The sequence below is a fragment of the Leptonychotes weddellii genome, chromosome 9 (genome assembly GCF_054177405.1).
Source record: "Leptonychotes weddellii isolate Sample4059 chromosome 9, ASM5417740v2, whole genome shotgun sequence".
NCBI classification, from domain to species: domain Eukaryota; kingdom Metazoa; phylum Chordata; class Mammalia; order Carnivora; family Phocidae; genus Leptonychotes; species Leptonychotes weddellii.
The window spans coordinates 67,384,566-67,399,932 of NC_138377.1; the positions used below are offsets into that span (position 1 = coordinate 67,384,566).

Consider the following 15,367-nt stretch of genomic DNA (forward strand, 5'->3'; position numbering starts at 1 on the left):
AGCAAGGAGCTCAGGACTCCATCCTAGGACCCTGGGATTGTGACCTGAGTCAACGGCAGATGCTTAACTGACAGCCATCCAGGCACCCTGTCCAATGAGTTCTTAAAAATGCCTTTCTCATCTGTCTGTATCTCCTCTTAGCTTCTTTATGGTGCACAGGGAAAATGATACATTCGTTGTTACTATTCTCATCTTCCTGTTTAGTGTTTATCTAGAGGTGGATTATTACATTTGAAAGTTGAGCATGGGGATTAATAACTTAATCCTGGGTGCTACTGACAGTCTTAATTTGACAAGTATAGACATGGGAAAAAAATGAGGAAAATAGGGTGTGGAGGAATAAAACAAAGGGAAAGGCTGGGGATCAGTGGAGAGGGAAAAGAAAAATTTGATGTACTGTGCAAGAATTAATAGTGTCCATTGACAAAAATGTTCATTATTAAGACAATGAAGTAACACAGAACAATATACAATGTTAAAAAATAGTTACACTGACAACCTTCCCTGACACATGTCCCCCAACACTGTATTCCCTCTCTTGACTAGTGGCATCATTAACTACCATCAAGCAAGAAACCTGGGCATGACCTCTAACTTCTCACCACCTGCCCACCCCACTTACAACTAACTGGTCATGAGGTCCTATCAATTCTCCCATTATTTGCCTCTTGGGCTCTCAACTTCATTTAGGCCCTAATCATTTGTGGCTGGGGTTATTAAGTAGTTTCCTAATGGCTCTGCCTAGGATTCTAATTCTCCTCTACAGAATGATTTTTCTGAGTGTAATGGTTAACAGCATAGACTCTGAAGCCGGACTGCCCAAGGTTCCAATCCAATTACTTCCTAGCTGTGTGATCGTGGAAGTTCTTTTGTTAGATCTTTCATCTGTAAAACAGGGCTGAAACTAGTATCACCTCATAAGGCTGCTGTGGGGTTTAAATGAAGTGTTATATAGGAAGTACTCAGAACCATGCTCTGAGTCACTATGTTTAAGATTGCTTCTCTCCAGTTTATAATCCTTCAGTGGTTCCCTGTCTAGAAAGCTCCCATATCCCACTTATTAGCCAGGCAAACTCCTGCTTAACCATTAGGCCTTGGCTCAAGGGTCTATTTCTCACGAGGCCTTGGGCTACTCATTAGGCATGGGTTTTTTTCTTCCTTTGGGCCTTCACCTTGAATCATTCACTGCACTCAGCACACTAGTGCAATAATCTATTTACAAGGTTATCCTCCTTAGGGAAAGTGGGAAGTGAGCTACTTGAAGGCAGGGAGAGCGGCTTTTTTTTTTTTTTTTAAATCTCCAGGACTAAGCAGTGTGCCTGACACAGAGTAGACAATTAGAAGCAGTGAATAGTATTAAGTATATATGGATATAAGAAAGGACTGGGAAGGGGGGGAAAGTCACTTGCTTTGCTGTGCTGATTGGATGAGGGGAATTTTAGCCCCTGTTTTTTATTTTATGTGGTTTCTGTAATACAAAGTTAAAGATGGCTTCCATGTATCCATATAACCAATTGCCCTTCTTCCCCCTGGTTAAAAGAATAGACTGGACTAAAAAATGGACTACTACGTAGTAATAAAAAATATTAAATCATGATGAGTTTCAAAAACTTCTACTAAATAAGTGACACACACACACACAAGAATAGACTGGAGTGAGCCCGCTTGAGTTAAAATGCGGGTTCACCACATAAGGCAAGTTGTTTAACCTCTAGGGCTGCTTCTCATCTGCAAAGTAAGGATGACAGCAGCACCTACCTAACAGGGCTGATAGAATTAAACACCCACGTGCTCAGTAAGTGTGGGCTAAAGTAGTCATTTCTTTTTTTTTTTTAAGATTTTTATTTATTTATTTGAGAGAGAGAGAATGAGAGAGACAGAGAGCACATGAGAGGGGGGAGGGTCAGAGGGAGAAGCAGACTCCCTGCCGAGCAGGGAGCCCGATGCGGGACTCGATCCCGGGACTCCAGGATCATGACCTGAGCCGAAGGCAGTCGCTTAACCAACTGAGCCACCCAGGCGCCCTAAACTAGCCATTTCTACAACAGTTCTCTCCAGGACTTGGGAGCCCTTCCGTCCATTACCACTTTTGCCCCGTGCTATCCCACTTGCTTGCTGTAGGCCACACCTCTCACCTGGGGCCCACCCGCCTTTTTCTCCACACCTCCTCCTGATCCCTGAATTCAGAATAATTTTAATAATTATACACATTCATTCTTGAAAATCAGGAGATTAAATGGGGAAAAAAGGGAAAAATTAACTCACTGGGAGTCTCACCATACAGTTAACCTCTGATTACATTTTGGTATATACGTTTTAGATTTTTTTAATGCAAATACATTCACATTCGTATTTTTCTTAACAAAAACGAGCTCCTATTATACAAACGGTTGAACCCACCCGTTTACTTTATAACCCATCCTTAAGCCACCGGCCCTCCCCCAGACGGACCGTTTCCCCCACTTCCCTCTCCTAAGTCGGGCCTTTGACTCTGAAGCCCCAGCCTTCCCCGGGCCCCGGTTCCGGCCCCACCTGCCAGGCCCCGGGCCCCGCCCCCGCCGCGGCCGGTTTCCATCCCCGGCCCCGCACCCCGCGCTCGCCGCCACCGGGGGCCCGTCGCTCGCAGCTCCTCCAAGCCACCCGTTTCCGGTGGGGCCAGGGCGTCTCCGCGGCGGCCAGATGCAAGCGGAGCGAGGAGCTCGGGGCGGCCGCGGCCGCAGGCCCGGCCGTGACCGGCCCGGCGGAGACCGCGACCGGGCGGGAGCCGCAGGGGCAGTGGCGAGAGGCGGCGGCGGCGGGGACAGTGGCGGCCGCCGGGGTCGCGGCCGGGGCTTCCGAGGCGGCCGCGGCGGCCGAGGAGGAAGCGCCCCGCGAGGCGGCCGCCGGGAGCCAGGAGGCCGGGGCGCCGGGGCCAGAGCGCCGGTAAGAGGCGCCGGCCGGTGGGGTCGGGGTGTGATCGCGTGGGACCGGGGCTGATAGGGGCGGGCCGCGAGGCAAGGGGGCGCGCGCGAGCCGGGCGGCGGCGGCTCCCGCGCCTGCGCGGGACGAGCGGAGGGCGGCGGGGGCGCGCGCCGGGAGTGCACGTGGCGCTTCTAGGGGTGAACCCCCCCACCTCCCCGGCTACCTCCCCCCGGAGCTGGGGTGGGAGTGGCGGCTCTCGGCGGTCCGCAGCCTGCCGGAGGGGTTGAGACCGGAATAGCTAAGAAACCAGGGACCGAGGCTGTGTGTCAGGGCTGCAAGGCTAGCGCACCCCTTGAATTCGGGTGGGGTGTCCGTGTGATTGACCCTTATGGGGTGGGGGTGTGGCCAGGGCTTGGTCTGGAGGAGCTGAGACTTGGGCAGCCTTACAATACCGGCAGGCATACCTGTTATTAGGAGGGAAGGGATTTTTTTTTTTTTTTTTGGGTGGGGGTGGGGGTTGTGTTCACTGTGCAAGGCCTAGCACATGATAGGATAATAAAGGTTTACTGAATGAGAGAATGCCCCCATGGACTGGACTCCATAGTATTTCGGGGCGGGATCAGATGCACCGTTCTCTTTCAATAGCATAGTTCTCTTTTATTATATATGTATAGGAATCAGGAGTCACTGCCCTTCGTTTTTAAAAATTTTCAATCTGGAAGTAGATGTTTCAGCAGTCAGGTATGAATTTTAATAGCAATGTGATCGACCTTATTCACACATTCATAGAAGGACACTTCCTACAGCTCGAGTAGGGAATGATAGGCAAACTCTTACTCGATTGATTTCAGCTAAAGGGGTTTCAGTACAGTCTCTTTATGCTGTTCTGTTATTTTAAAATGTGTACTACAAAACTGTCATCTATTTGAATTCTCGCGTTCATAGATTAAAAAAAATTTTGGTTGAGGCAAAATTTCCTGTTACTGAAATGTTTGGAGTATCTTGAGCTCATAGTAGGTAAGGTGTCCCTAAAGATAGTAATTTTATACAGAAATACAATTACTTGAAACAAAATTAGAAAACTTAAAATTAAGTGTAACACATTTAACCTGGTTAGGATTACGGTAGGTAATAAGTAAAATCTGATTGTGTTGTGAAGAAATTCTTAGTTTCAGTTTAGCAGGAATGATGGAAACTCAGATCAATCTAGTGCACACTCTGTAACACATAATCCTTATAACAACTTTATACAATTGACTCTTGAACAAGATGGGTTTGCAGGTCCACTTATATGGGGATTTTTTTTTTTTTGGTTACTGTTAATGTATTTTCTCTTCATGATTTTCTTAATGTTTTCTCTAGCTTACTTTATTGTAAGAATACAGTATCTAATACATGTAACATACAAAATATGTCTTAATCGACTGTTCTTGGTAAGGTTTCCGGTCAACAGTAGGTTATTAGTTGTTAAGTTTTTAGGGAATCAAAAGTTATACATAGATTTTTCCATGGCACCCCTATCCTGGGAAGTATGCAAGGCTCAATTGTATATGTTGCATATATATGTATATATAACTTGATTACAACTTTACTTCTTAAACAACTTAAGGTTATTTAAACTTTATAACAATGTCATTTTATATCTATTTTATATATAAAATTTTCATTTTTTAAAAAATTATGTTCAATTAGCCAACATACTCATCATTAGTTTTTGATGTGGAGTTCAACGATTCATTAGTTGCATATAACACCCAGTGCTCATCACAACACGTGCCCTCCTTAATACCCATCACCTGGTTACCCCATCCCGCCAACTCCCATCCCTTCTGTAACCCTCATTTTGTTTCCCGGAGTCCAGAGTCTTTTGTGGTTTGTCTCAGCTAATTGACTTGCCTAAGCTTTTATAACTAGTGTCAGAGCCGGGGTTTATACCAAGCTGCTTTTGACTCAACTCTGTTTTATCGCTTACATTTTTGTGAACCAGTCACCACTTTACTGAGAACAAGGTAGACACTCTGGCTTCATGGATCATGTTTTAATAGTAATTGTAGTAATCGTACCTTTGGTACTGACTGAAGCGTCCGGCACATAGGCCTTTAATAACAAGTGTCATTAACTTCTTGAATTGAGTGAATGAAGGTGCTTCTATTTTACTCATCTCTGTGGAACTCAGTTGACCAAAACGGTGGTGTATCGTGTAGAAAGTAAATAATATGTTTTTTGATATGCTGATATTGTAACCAATTCTATTAACACTTAGGCTTTTATCCCTTTTTGGGATAGCCTTAAAAAAAAAAATCCCATCTTATATTTTCTTTTGGGATTTTTTTCACTTCCCAGTTTCATGGTTCAGTGTGTTAGCGTGTGTGAATGTGTGGCCCGGTGCTTGGGTCATCACAGCTGCGGCCACCAGCGCTTCCACCTGTTACCCCTGCCCTCCTCTTGTCAGTCCAAGCTGCACGAAGAGACGTTGGAAGGATTACTCCTTCATTTTGGTCTGGTTTGTGACCTCTGAGTTCCTTCCACTTCTTAGATTCTGAAGTACCAGTCATCTTTAGACTTGCTAAGAATACCATTCTTGGTGCCTAACGATTAAGTGGGACAAAACTGATTGCCCTGCCTGAGGCCTCCTTGTTCTCATGTTCCATGTTGCATTTGTGCCCCAAATGGTGAGTAATTGAAATGATCAGAAAGAAAACAATTCATAATAGAGGTTTAGCCAAGTAAAGACCAGTTAGTTACCTAACTCCAGAATTTAATACTATTTACGCCTTTTGCTTTCTACTTTGGATCACTATACACATGTGGTTGATACATGGAAATCAAGACAAAATAAAACTCAACAACTTCGAGACAAGTCGTACTCCAGGGGAACTTTGCTGAGCACATTGTGTCTGCTAGTCTCTTGCACTTAAATCATTCCCTCTGTAGATGGCATGAACCCTAAGTTTATGGAGTTTGGGTAAGCATATCATAAGGCTAATTATCTTCATTGAATATCCACTAGAAGCCTGGTATTGCCCTGGATGTAGTCATTAACTTAAAAAAAAATGCTAGGATTTGTTAGTATTAAATTTTTCTTTTTGATGAGCTACTACAGAGAGGGCGTCAAGGCCTAATGGCAGTCCTTGGAATGTTTTTTTCTTTTTTCCTCCTCCTAGTACCTCACATTTATTGAGCACTTAGCATGAGGTGAGAAAACTGAGGCACAGATAACTCACAGTTAGGAGAGGTTAAGTAACTTATCCATTATCACGCAACCAGAAAATGGCAGAACCTGGATTCAACCCAGGCATTTTGATTCCAGAACTGTTTTTTCAGCTAGTTCCCTAAACCGCCTCTGGAGTGATTTGAGATTTGAAAAGGGATGTGTGGCGGACTGTTGTGTGATCCTTTCACACACTTTTGTTTTCCTGATGTCCCAAAATGGTAATAAGGATTTGAAGTAGTACTGATACCATATTCAGTTATTGTGGATGAGAGCAGATCTTTGCTTTCTTGCTCCACGTTTATACGTTTATACGGCAGCTGCTTTTAGTAAGAACTTGGAGGTATTTTTTTTTTTCCCGACCAAAGTTTTGCTTTGCAAGCAATAATATAAATCCTTTGCCTGAATAATAATTAATCCTAGATGCCCTTGACATTTTCATTGCTCTATTTCAGTAAAAGGGAAATCTCTGACTTTGATGGTCAAGCTTACCGTGAATCTGGAAGAGGAAAAGATGTCTGATCAAAGTTGCTGGCAGGTTTCTAAAGCACTTGCTCCTTCATGGTTGCTGAAAGGAGTCCCCCTCACTGTGTCAGCCAGACAGAGATTGAGGACCTACTAAAGTTCACACTTGACAGCCTCTAGGCTGTATTTCCCCCTTTTCAGAAAGTCTGAAGTAAATTTGGTTAGCAACTGAACGTGCTCAAGTGTCCTAAAAGAAAATTGCTTTAAGATTAGCTCTTGGTAAAGGGCGCCTGGCTGGCTCAATCGGTAGAGCATGTGGGTCTCGATCTTGGGGTTGTAAATTTGAGTCCCAGATTGGGTGTAGAGATGACTTAAAAATAAAGTCTTTAAAAGAAGAAAAAAAAGATTAGTTCTTGGTAATCTATGGAATTGGCCCTTTACCCTGCTGCTGCAGACCACTCCTCAAAAACTATTTTGGCATCTTTATCCTTGCTAATGTATACTGTTTTGAGGTCTGCTTTTCTCACTGACCATTATATCACTTACATATTTCCATTATTGATACATTTTGCTAGTATTCTTAAAATTTTTTTGATAAATTATGTATGACTTGTACATAAAATTAAACATAAAATTTCCAGCATATTGTATACTTGACATTTTAATTAATTAAGTGCATAGTGACTTTTTAAAAAGATTTTATTTATTTATTTCAGAGAGAGAGAGACCATGAGTGGGGAGGAGAGGGAGAAGCAGACTCCCCGCTGAGCAGGGAGCCCGACGCAGGGCTCGATCCCAGGACCCTGGGATCATGGCCTGAGCTGAAGGCAGACCCTTAACCGACTGAGCCACCCAGGTGCCCCTATATTTGACATTCTAAATAGAACTGTCACATCATTCTTATACCTGGATGGAGTCTAAATACTACAGTGATTTGATACTCACCATCATCCATTTAAGAATCACATTAATAAGCTCTTCTGCAGTGAGAAAATTTATATTATTTCTTCTTTTTATTTCATGTTTTAATTCCACATCTTCTGTAGAATTTTATCCAATGTAACATATTTTCAAACCTGAAAACTTTTTAGCAATCACTTCTGCTTCCTGGTAACAAATTTTGATTTTTTTTTTTTATATCTTGTAACCTTAGGGCTTGGGTGTAAAATTTTTTTCTTTTCGGTTGAATTAAGATTACATTGATTAATATACAATTTATTTTAATTAGCAATTGTTACACATAAAGGTAAAATTTTATTGTGAATGGATCTCATTTTCCCTAATGAATTTATGTAGGTATCCATGGATGAATATTGCACATTCCTGAGTGAGATAGGATTCAGAATCAATTCTCTTCCTAATTTTTATTTTTATAGGTGTAAGGACTGAGAAACATTAGTAGATGGTAATGGTTGGAGTTTCATCATATGTGTCACTCAATTCTGTGAATACCTTTCTAATTATATACCAAAATCATTATTATAAAATTTTTTTTAATGATCTGTCAGCTGACAACCGGAGTAGGTCCTCCTTCAATTTTGTTGAAAGCAAAGAATTGGAAACTTCATGCCTCGCAAAAGGACTTGTTACTCGGTCTTTAGAGTTACACTTTCTCAACATCTACACCTGTATTAAAAAAATTATCCCTTTGCTTGCTCAGGGAATGCACCACAGTCAGAGTGAGAATGGCGGAGAAGGGGTTGCCGGTCCTCAAGTACTTTCTAGGACGGCTTTTGGGAAAGAGTTTGGACATTGATTGAGTAACTGAGACTTAAGAATCCTTGCTCATATATTTTTTGAGAAATCTTCATGAATCCCCAGCTATATGTATACTCCATTTTGGGCCTGTTGACTAAGATCACATTACTTACCTTTTTTTTTTTTAAGGAAGATAGTTTATTACATGTATTTACCCAGAGAATTGGTTTTGTTTTATTTATTTATTTTTTGGTGTGGGGGCTATGCACCACTTGCAGAATATGGTTTCTGATTGTTGTCATTCTTAACAGTGTCACCATTTTTGTTTTAACTGATGCTAGGATGAGAAATGGCAAGCTCATAATTTAAGACTACCAGGTCTGTTTCCTGGGGAATTAGTTACTAAGCCTGTTTTTTCTAGGAAAAGTAGTAATTATTTTCCATAGTACTTGGCAAGTGAGCTTTAGAGAGGCTGTATAGGTTATTTGGTCCTACCCACAATACAGCATGTTTTTGTTTTGTTTTACTTTTTTTTTTTTTTTAAGTAAATTCTACCTGCAACATGTGGCTTGAACTCACAACCCTAAAATCTGCTGACGGAGCCAGCCAGATACCCCTCCAGACTTTTTTTTTAAAGTAGGCTCCATGCCCAGTGTAGAGCCCACCACGGGGCTCAAACTCATGACTGTGAGATCAAGACCTGAGCCGAGATCAAGAGTTGGACACTTAAACTGACTGAGCCACCCAGGCACCCCCCTCTAGACTTTTATAAAAAAGAAATTAAGTGGTTGAAAATGTGTTTTCTATTCAGATGTCACTGTTTCCTGATGCACTTTGAAATATCAAAGGGAGAAATAAAGACCATACTGACACATAATTATTTCTCTTTTATAGGTACGATTGATGAGCTTGTTGGGACATTGGATTCATTTGTTTTGAAATTTCATTTTCTTTCATTAGAAGCCATTTGTGTATGTGTGAGTACGTGCGTGTGTGTTTGTTGAGGTACCAAGAGCAAATGGTTTAATACTGTTAATTTTTTTTTCTTTTGGATGGAAATACTCAACAATTTTGTTGGTTTGAAAATTTTCTATAAAGGTGTCATGGGGCAGTGCATAGGTAATTGATATAGATAATATTTCACTTTTGAAAGAAACTGAGGGTTGCTGGAGAGGAGGTGGGGGGGTTGGGGTAACTGGGTGATGGACCTAAAGGAGGGCAGTTGTAATGAGCACTGGGTGTTATACGCAAGTGAGAAATTATTGAACACTACATCTGAAACTAATGATGTACTATGTTGGCTAATTGAATTTAAATAAAAAATTAAAAGAAAACATTTCACTTTTGAATGGGTGCCAAAGGACATTGACAAGAAACACAAATTGATGTGCTTAATTTTATCCTGATGTTGCTAGGATGCTGTTTTAGAATTTGACCAACCAATTTGTCCATCAGCCTTAAATTGTTTAAAAGACAATTTCTGTAAAAACAGCACTCCCAGGGATACTGTTCCCTACCATCCATGTCATGTCATTGATATGGGCAAACAGCAGGGAAATTAAAAAATATGTAGGAGATTGATAGAATGAAATCCCTGTTGTATATACTTAATCCTCCCTTTGTGTCCTCTTGCTATTAAGGACTGATACAAATATGTCTGATCAGTACTTCTCTCTCTCTTTTTTTTAAAGTTTTATTTATTTATTTGAGAGACACGGAGAGAGCGTGAGCATGGGGAGGAGCAGAGGAGCAGACTCCCTGCTGAGCAGGGAGGATCGGATGCAGGGCGCTATCCCATGACCCTGGGATCTGAAGGCAGATGCTTTAACCAACTGACCCATCCAGGCACCCTTCAATACTTCCTTAGTACCAAGTCAAACCTGTGTTGAGGGATAGCAAACATTTAAAAAAAATTTTTTTTAAGATTTTATTATTTATTTGAGAAAGAGAGAGGGATAGAGCACAAGCAGGGGGAGCAGCAGAGAGAGAGGGAGAAGCAGGCTCCCCGTCGAGCAGGGACCCTGGGATCATGACCTGAGCCGAAGGCAGACGCTTAACCGACTGAGCCACCCAGGCGCCCAGGGATAGCAAACATTTTAATATTAACCTAAGCAAAGCATAATTGAGATGACAGAACTGTTACCAAAAATTCATATATATTCTTGGGTTATCAGTACTGTGATTCCTCCCTTTCTGTATTTAGCGGTGGGAAGTTACTAGTGTTGAGAGATTTTGTTAATGCATGTGTATTCTGTGAAATAATTAGTTACCCTATTTAGGTTTCTATAATCGCTGGCTTGAAAAGATCATTAACAGCTACATTTGGGGAAAATTTAAAGTATTTAGTGAGTATTCATTCTCAAAGTCTAATTAATGCAGTGTGGGTTTCATTTAAATAGTGGATTTGGAATCTGTGGTTCTATTGTTGATCGAAAGGTCATATCCCAGGAGCTGGCTTCATGATATTAAGGACTGAGATTCTTCCCCCTCATTTTTTCCTTTCACTACAAGGCTGATAATAAAATAACATGTCTTTGATATTTGGGCTAATTAAAGCCTAGTCTTACTGAAAAAGGCTCAATCCCTGTTGCAGATACATAAACTTCAAGTCCTTCCAAAGAAGTTACGAGTTTTCTGGGAGCAAAGCTTGATGACAAATGAATCTTTTTTGAAAGACAAAGTTGGCTTCCTATTTTCCCTTATTAATCTTCACATCAGGGGCACCTGGGTAGCTCAGTTGGTTAAGCGACTGCCTTTGGCTCAGGAGTCCTGGGATCGAGTCCCACATCGGGCTCCCGGCTTGGTGGGGAGCCTGCTTCTCCCTCTGACCCTCTCCCCTCTCATGCTGTTTCTCACTTTCTCTCTCAAATAAATAAATAATAAAAGTCTTTAAAAAAAAATCTTCACATCATTTCCAAGTTGTGTTTTGGTTTGTTGCTTCTTTACTATGCCAGTATGAATTTGTAGAACAATTCCTGTTTTTTTTTAAAGATTATTTATTTATTTGACTGAGAGAGCACAAGCAGAGGGAGAGAGGGGCAGAAGCAGGCTTCCCGCTGAGCAAGGAGCCCGATGTGGGACTCCATCCCAGGATCCTGGGATCATGACCCGGGCCGAAGGCAGCCACTTAACCGACTGAGCCACCCAGGCATCCCAAACAATTCCTGTTTTAAAAAAAAATATTTTTCTCCTCTTTACAGCCAAGAGAATCATTGAATTAAGAGGTGACCAGGAAATGTTATTTTAAGAGCACGTATTTTACGTTCACTGAAAGGAGAAATAAAGTAGACAAGTTGATTTTTCATTTTACAAAATGGAAATAGACCTAAAAGAGATGGTTTTTACAGAGTTGGTGGGGAGGGGGGCTCACGTTTGTGCCTCATCTGTTTTCCAGTTGACTTCCTGGCAGGCAGGGAGGGGAGAACAAAGTGCTGTTAAAGCTTGAGGATTAGTGTCCACTCTGGTGGGTGGCACCACAGTGATTTCATGCAGAATGGGACCTCTGGAAATATTAGAGTTGAAGAATTACAGAGAATAATTATTATTTCAAGGTACTCCTTGGATTGTTGTAAATCTTTGGTTAATTTAAATTGTTACACACATCATTTTATGAAGATGTTAGCACCTAATTTATACTTTATATTTTTTACTATATTCTGGGTGACATTCACTTATATGTGCTTGATGCATATTACATCATGATCTTCATTATGTAATTTCTTCAGTTCCAGACTTATCTCAAGTATGACCTCTCTCACAATGCCTTCCTCGGTTGTGAAAATTAATCTGTTGGGGAGCCTGGGTGTCTCAGTTGGTTAAGTGTCTGATTCTTGATTTTGGCTCAGGTCATGATCTCAAGGTTGTAGGATTGAGCCCTGCATTGGGTGTGGAGCCTGCTTGGGATTCTCTCTCTCCCTCCTCTGCCCCCCGACAAAATAATTAGTCTGTTTCCTTTCCTTCCCTTTTGTATCAGTGATACAAGTATCTCCTAAATCAAAAAGTTTGACCTAGTCTGTTTAATGACAGAAAAATACCAAGAAGAAAATAAAAATTACCATCCAGAAATAATCACTGTTAACATTTTGATGTACATTTTCTCCCATATAAAACTGGAAAGATATTGTGATAAGACTTTTAAGGGAAAAAAGAGAATACTGTGCTTATGTAAAAATTATGATACCTGCATGTATTAGGACCCTAAAAGGATATAAATACATATCAAACTATTAACTGTGTTTGGAATGGGGAAAATATAGGGATTATGTGGAACTTTACCTTTTTTTAATTCAAATTTTTAAACATGTGTATGATCAAACAAATATGTTCTACTTTGAAAAGAAGATTCTACACATGTACTTTGATTATAAAATAAGGTGAGACAAGCAGGCAAGATGATGCATAAGGACTATTATATATGATGTATATGTAAATAATAGGGTGATAGGATTGTGTGCTGTCATGCACTGTGGTAAGTACAAACAAGTTTCGTGGGGAAAGATGATCACTTTAGTTTAGGTAGGCTTGATACCTGTCTCTCCTCCCATTTCTGTCTCTCTACATATACATGCACTGTTCAGCCACAAGGCTTGAACTCTTGACCCAGAGCTCAAGACCTGAGCTGAGATTGAGAGTCAGACACTTACCTGACTGAGCCACCCAGGCACCCCTTAAAGATTTTTTTAATCTTGAAGAGTAAATAGTTGACATAATGCCCCTTTACCCCTAAACACTTCAGTGCATATTTCCTAAAAGCAAGGAAATTTCATACAATCATAGCACAATGATTGCAATTAGGAAATTAACATTGATAGAATACTATTAGCTAACTTTATTGAGATTTTGCCAGTTGACTCATTAATGTCCTTTATCAGGCTTTGGATCTTGAGGCAGTGACCTATAGATGGGGGACAATTAGAGATTATTCACTATGGCAGTTACCATGGCATCGTATCTCATCTATTTCTGTTACGTTACTGTATCTGAGTTCTCAACAGCCTGTTTCCTGACTTTTGTTTTCCTCCAGCCTCTAGATTTCTCATCAATTTTAGGAGCTACTTTAGAATTAGGAAATTCCTTTAGTAAACTCCTTTTCTGCTTAAATTAGCCAGAATTCTATAGTTTGTAATCCATATTCTACTCTTATATTTTTCACACTTCCCATTTTTCAAAATCTTATTCCTCCTTTATTTTATTTTATTTTTTTAAAGATTTTATTTATATGAGAGAGAGAGAGCGCACATGAGAGGGGGGAGGGTCAGAGGGAGAAGCAGACTCCCCGCTGAGCAGGGAGCCCAATGCGGGACTTGATCCTGGGACTCCAGGATCATGACCTGAGCCAAAGGCAGTCGCTTAACCAACTGAGCCACCCAGCACCCTATTCCTCCTTTATTGAACCCTCAGTTCAAATGCCACCTTTCTCTGTGAAGCTTCTGGTTTTCCTCAATTAGCAGTGTTGGTACTTCAGAAACATATAGCACTTACTTTCATCCCTCATTTTATTACAGTTAATTATTTACTTCTTGTATGTCTGTTTCATTAATTTTAAGCTACCTGAGGGCCTGTACATGACACAGCATTATGATTTTCAGAAAGAGTTCCATAAACGTTTGTTGAATGACTAATAGCATTGAGAAGGTAATTTGGAAGGTAAATGGTGCAAGCTAGAGCGAGTGTGTTTTTAGGCAGTGTCATTTTGGGAGTTCAGGACAGGAGAACCCTTTATGTTTCATTTGTGTTTGTTACACTATTTGAAGTACTCTTCTTTTAATGGTTGAAAGCTCAGTAGCTAAAAAGAGATTGCTCACCCAAGGGCCAGATTTATATACAAACATTAATTCACATTGGATTTTATATTCTCCTAGTTCTAAGTCTATTAAACTTTATAATTCAGTGCAAACAACAGATATTTTAAAACAGGAATTATAGTATCCAGAGATTTTTTTTTTTTTAAGTAATCTCTACACCCAGTGTGGCACTTGAACTCTTGGCCTTGAGTTCAAGAGTTACATGCTCTATTGACTGAGCCAGGCACCTTGAGAGATCTTTTATCTAGAGAACCGCTTTTCACTATTTTGTTCTCTTTTTATCTGGTTATACTCAATTTGTTATATATATTAATCAAGCTTTATTCTTACCTTGTCTATACGTCAGATTCCTTGCCACTTTTACCTTTGCCATTTTTTGGGGTCAGTTATTAAATATTTTTAAAGCTGATTATATAATTCTGTATTTTTTATTATGATATTTGAAATGGCAGATTCTGTAAGAAATTTTAGTGTTTATTTTATGTTTTTTTTCCTTAAACTGTTAGTGATGAATTGGCAAGAGAACATACTTATTAAATTTAAACTATAATTTATTTGTAAAAATGTGCTGTGTTTATTTTATGTGGAAAATAATGGGATTAGAGAAATCTTTTTTTAACCTAGCAGGGAAGAATGAAAGCACACCAGCATTTTGTTAACGCTCCTTTATGCTGTAAAGTTAGGTCAGGACCTAACCCAGGCCCGAGCATTCTTGTGGCTCAAATTTTGTTTTCTTATGATTTTCTTATAATTTTTAAATTGTTACACACATCATTCTAGGTAAAAGATACTAGCATCATAGCAACACTTTTAAAACCCTGGGGGAACATAGACAAGTATCCAGTATTTAGAGACATTTACATTTTTAGCATAATGGTAAAATTTTAGGGTCATAACAGTAACGATACAAAGGCCCTTCATTTTGATGATGGCTAACTGTATTCAGTTTGTGGCAACCAGTTCTCTTTTCTGGAATATTTTGGCCTGAATTTTTAAATTATTATTATTAATTGTGTTTCTTTTGATAAATGGAAATTGTGGTTTTTTTATTTGTTTTAACGAGATGGTGGAAACAAATTAGATTGCTTACAAATATTTAAAAATCCATGTTAATTTCCTTGTGGATAAACTTCGTAAGGAAAGTACATTATAGGAAGAGCCTTTTAACTACTGGGTATTTACCCCAAAGATACAAAAGTAGGGATCCGAAAGGGTACGTGCACCCCGACGTTTATAGCAGCAATGTCCACAATAGCCAAACTGTGGAAAGAGCCAAGATGTCCATCGA

At 40.2% G+C, this 15,367-nt stretch overlaps 1 protein-coding gene and 1 long non-coding RNA gene across 2 annotated transcripts in view; both read left to right on the top strand.

Annotated features, from left to right (window-relative positions):
• Positions 1–2,554: 2,554 nt before the first annotated feature.
• The window catches only part of AVEN (apoptosis and caspase activation inhibitor), a 153,324-nt gene continuing 140,511 nt past the window's right edge, over positions 2,555–15,367 (top strand). Inside the window, exon 1 of the mRNA XM_081830840.1 lies at positions 2,555–2,922. Coding sequence (XP_081686966.1) covers positions 2,680–2,922 — 243 coding nt within the window. The 5' untranslated portion in view covers positions 2,555–2,679. The remainder of the gene's footprint in view (positions 2,923–15,367) is intronic.
• LOC145723473 (uncharacterized) overlaps positions 3,429–15,367 on the top strand; it is an 18,913-nt gene continuing 6,974 nt past the window's right edge. Inside the window, exon 1 of the long non-coding RNA XR_014148564.1 lies at positions 3,429–3,642. This is a non-coding gene — a long non-coding RNA (uncharacterized LOC145723473). The remainder of the gene's footprint in view (positions 3,643–15,367) is intronic.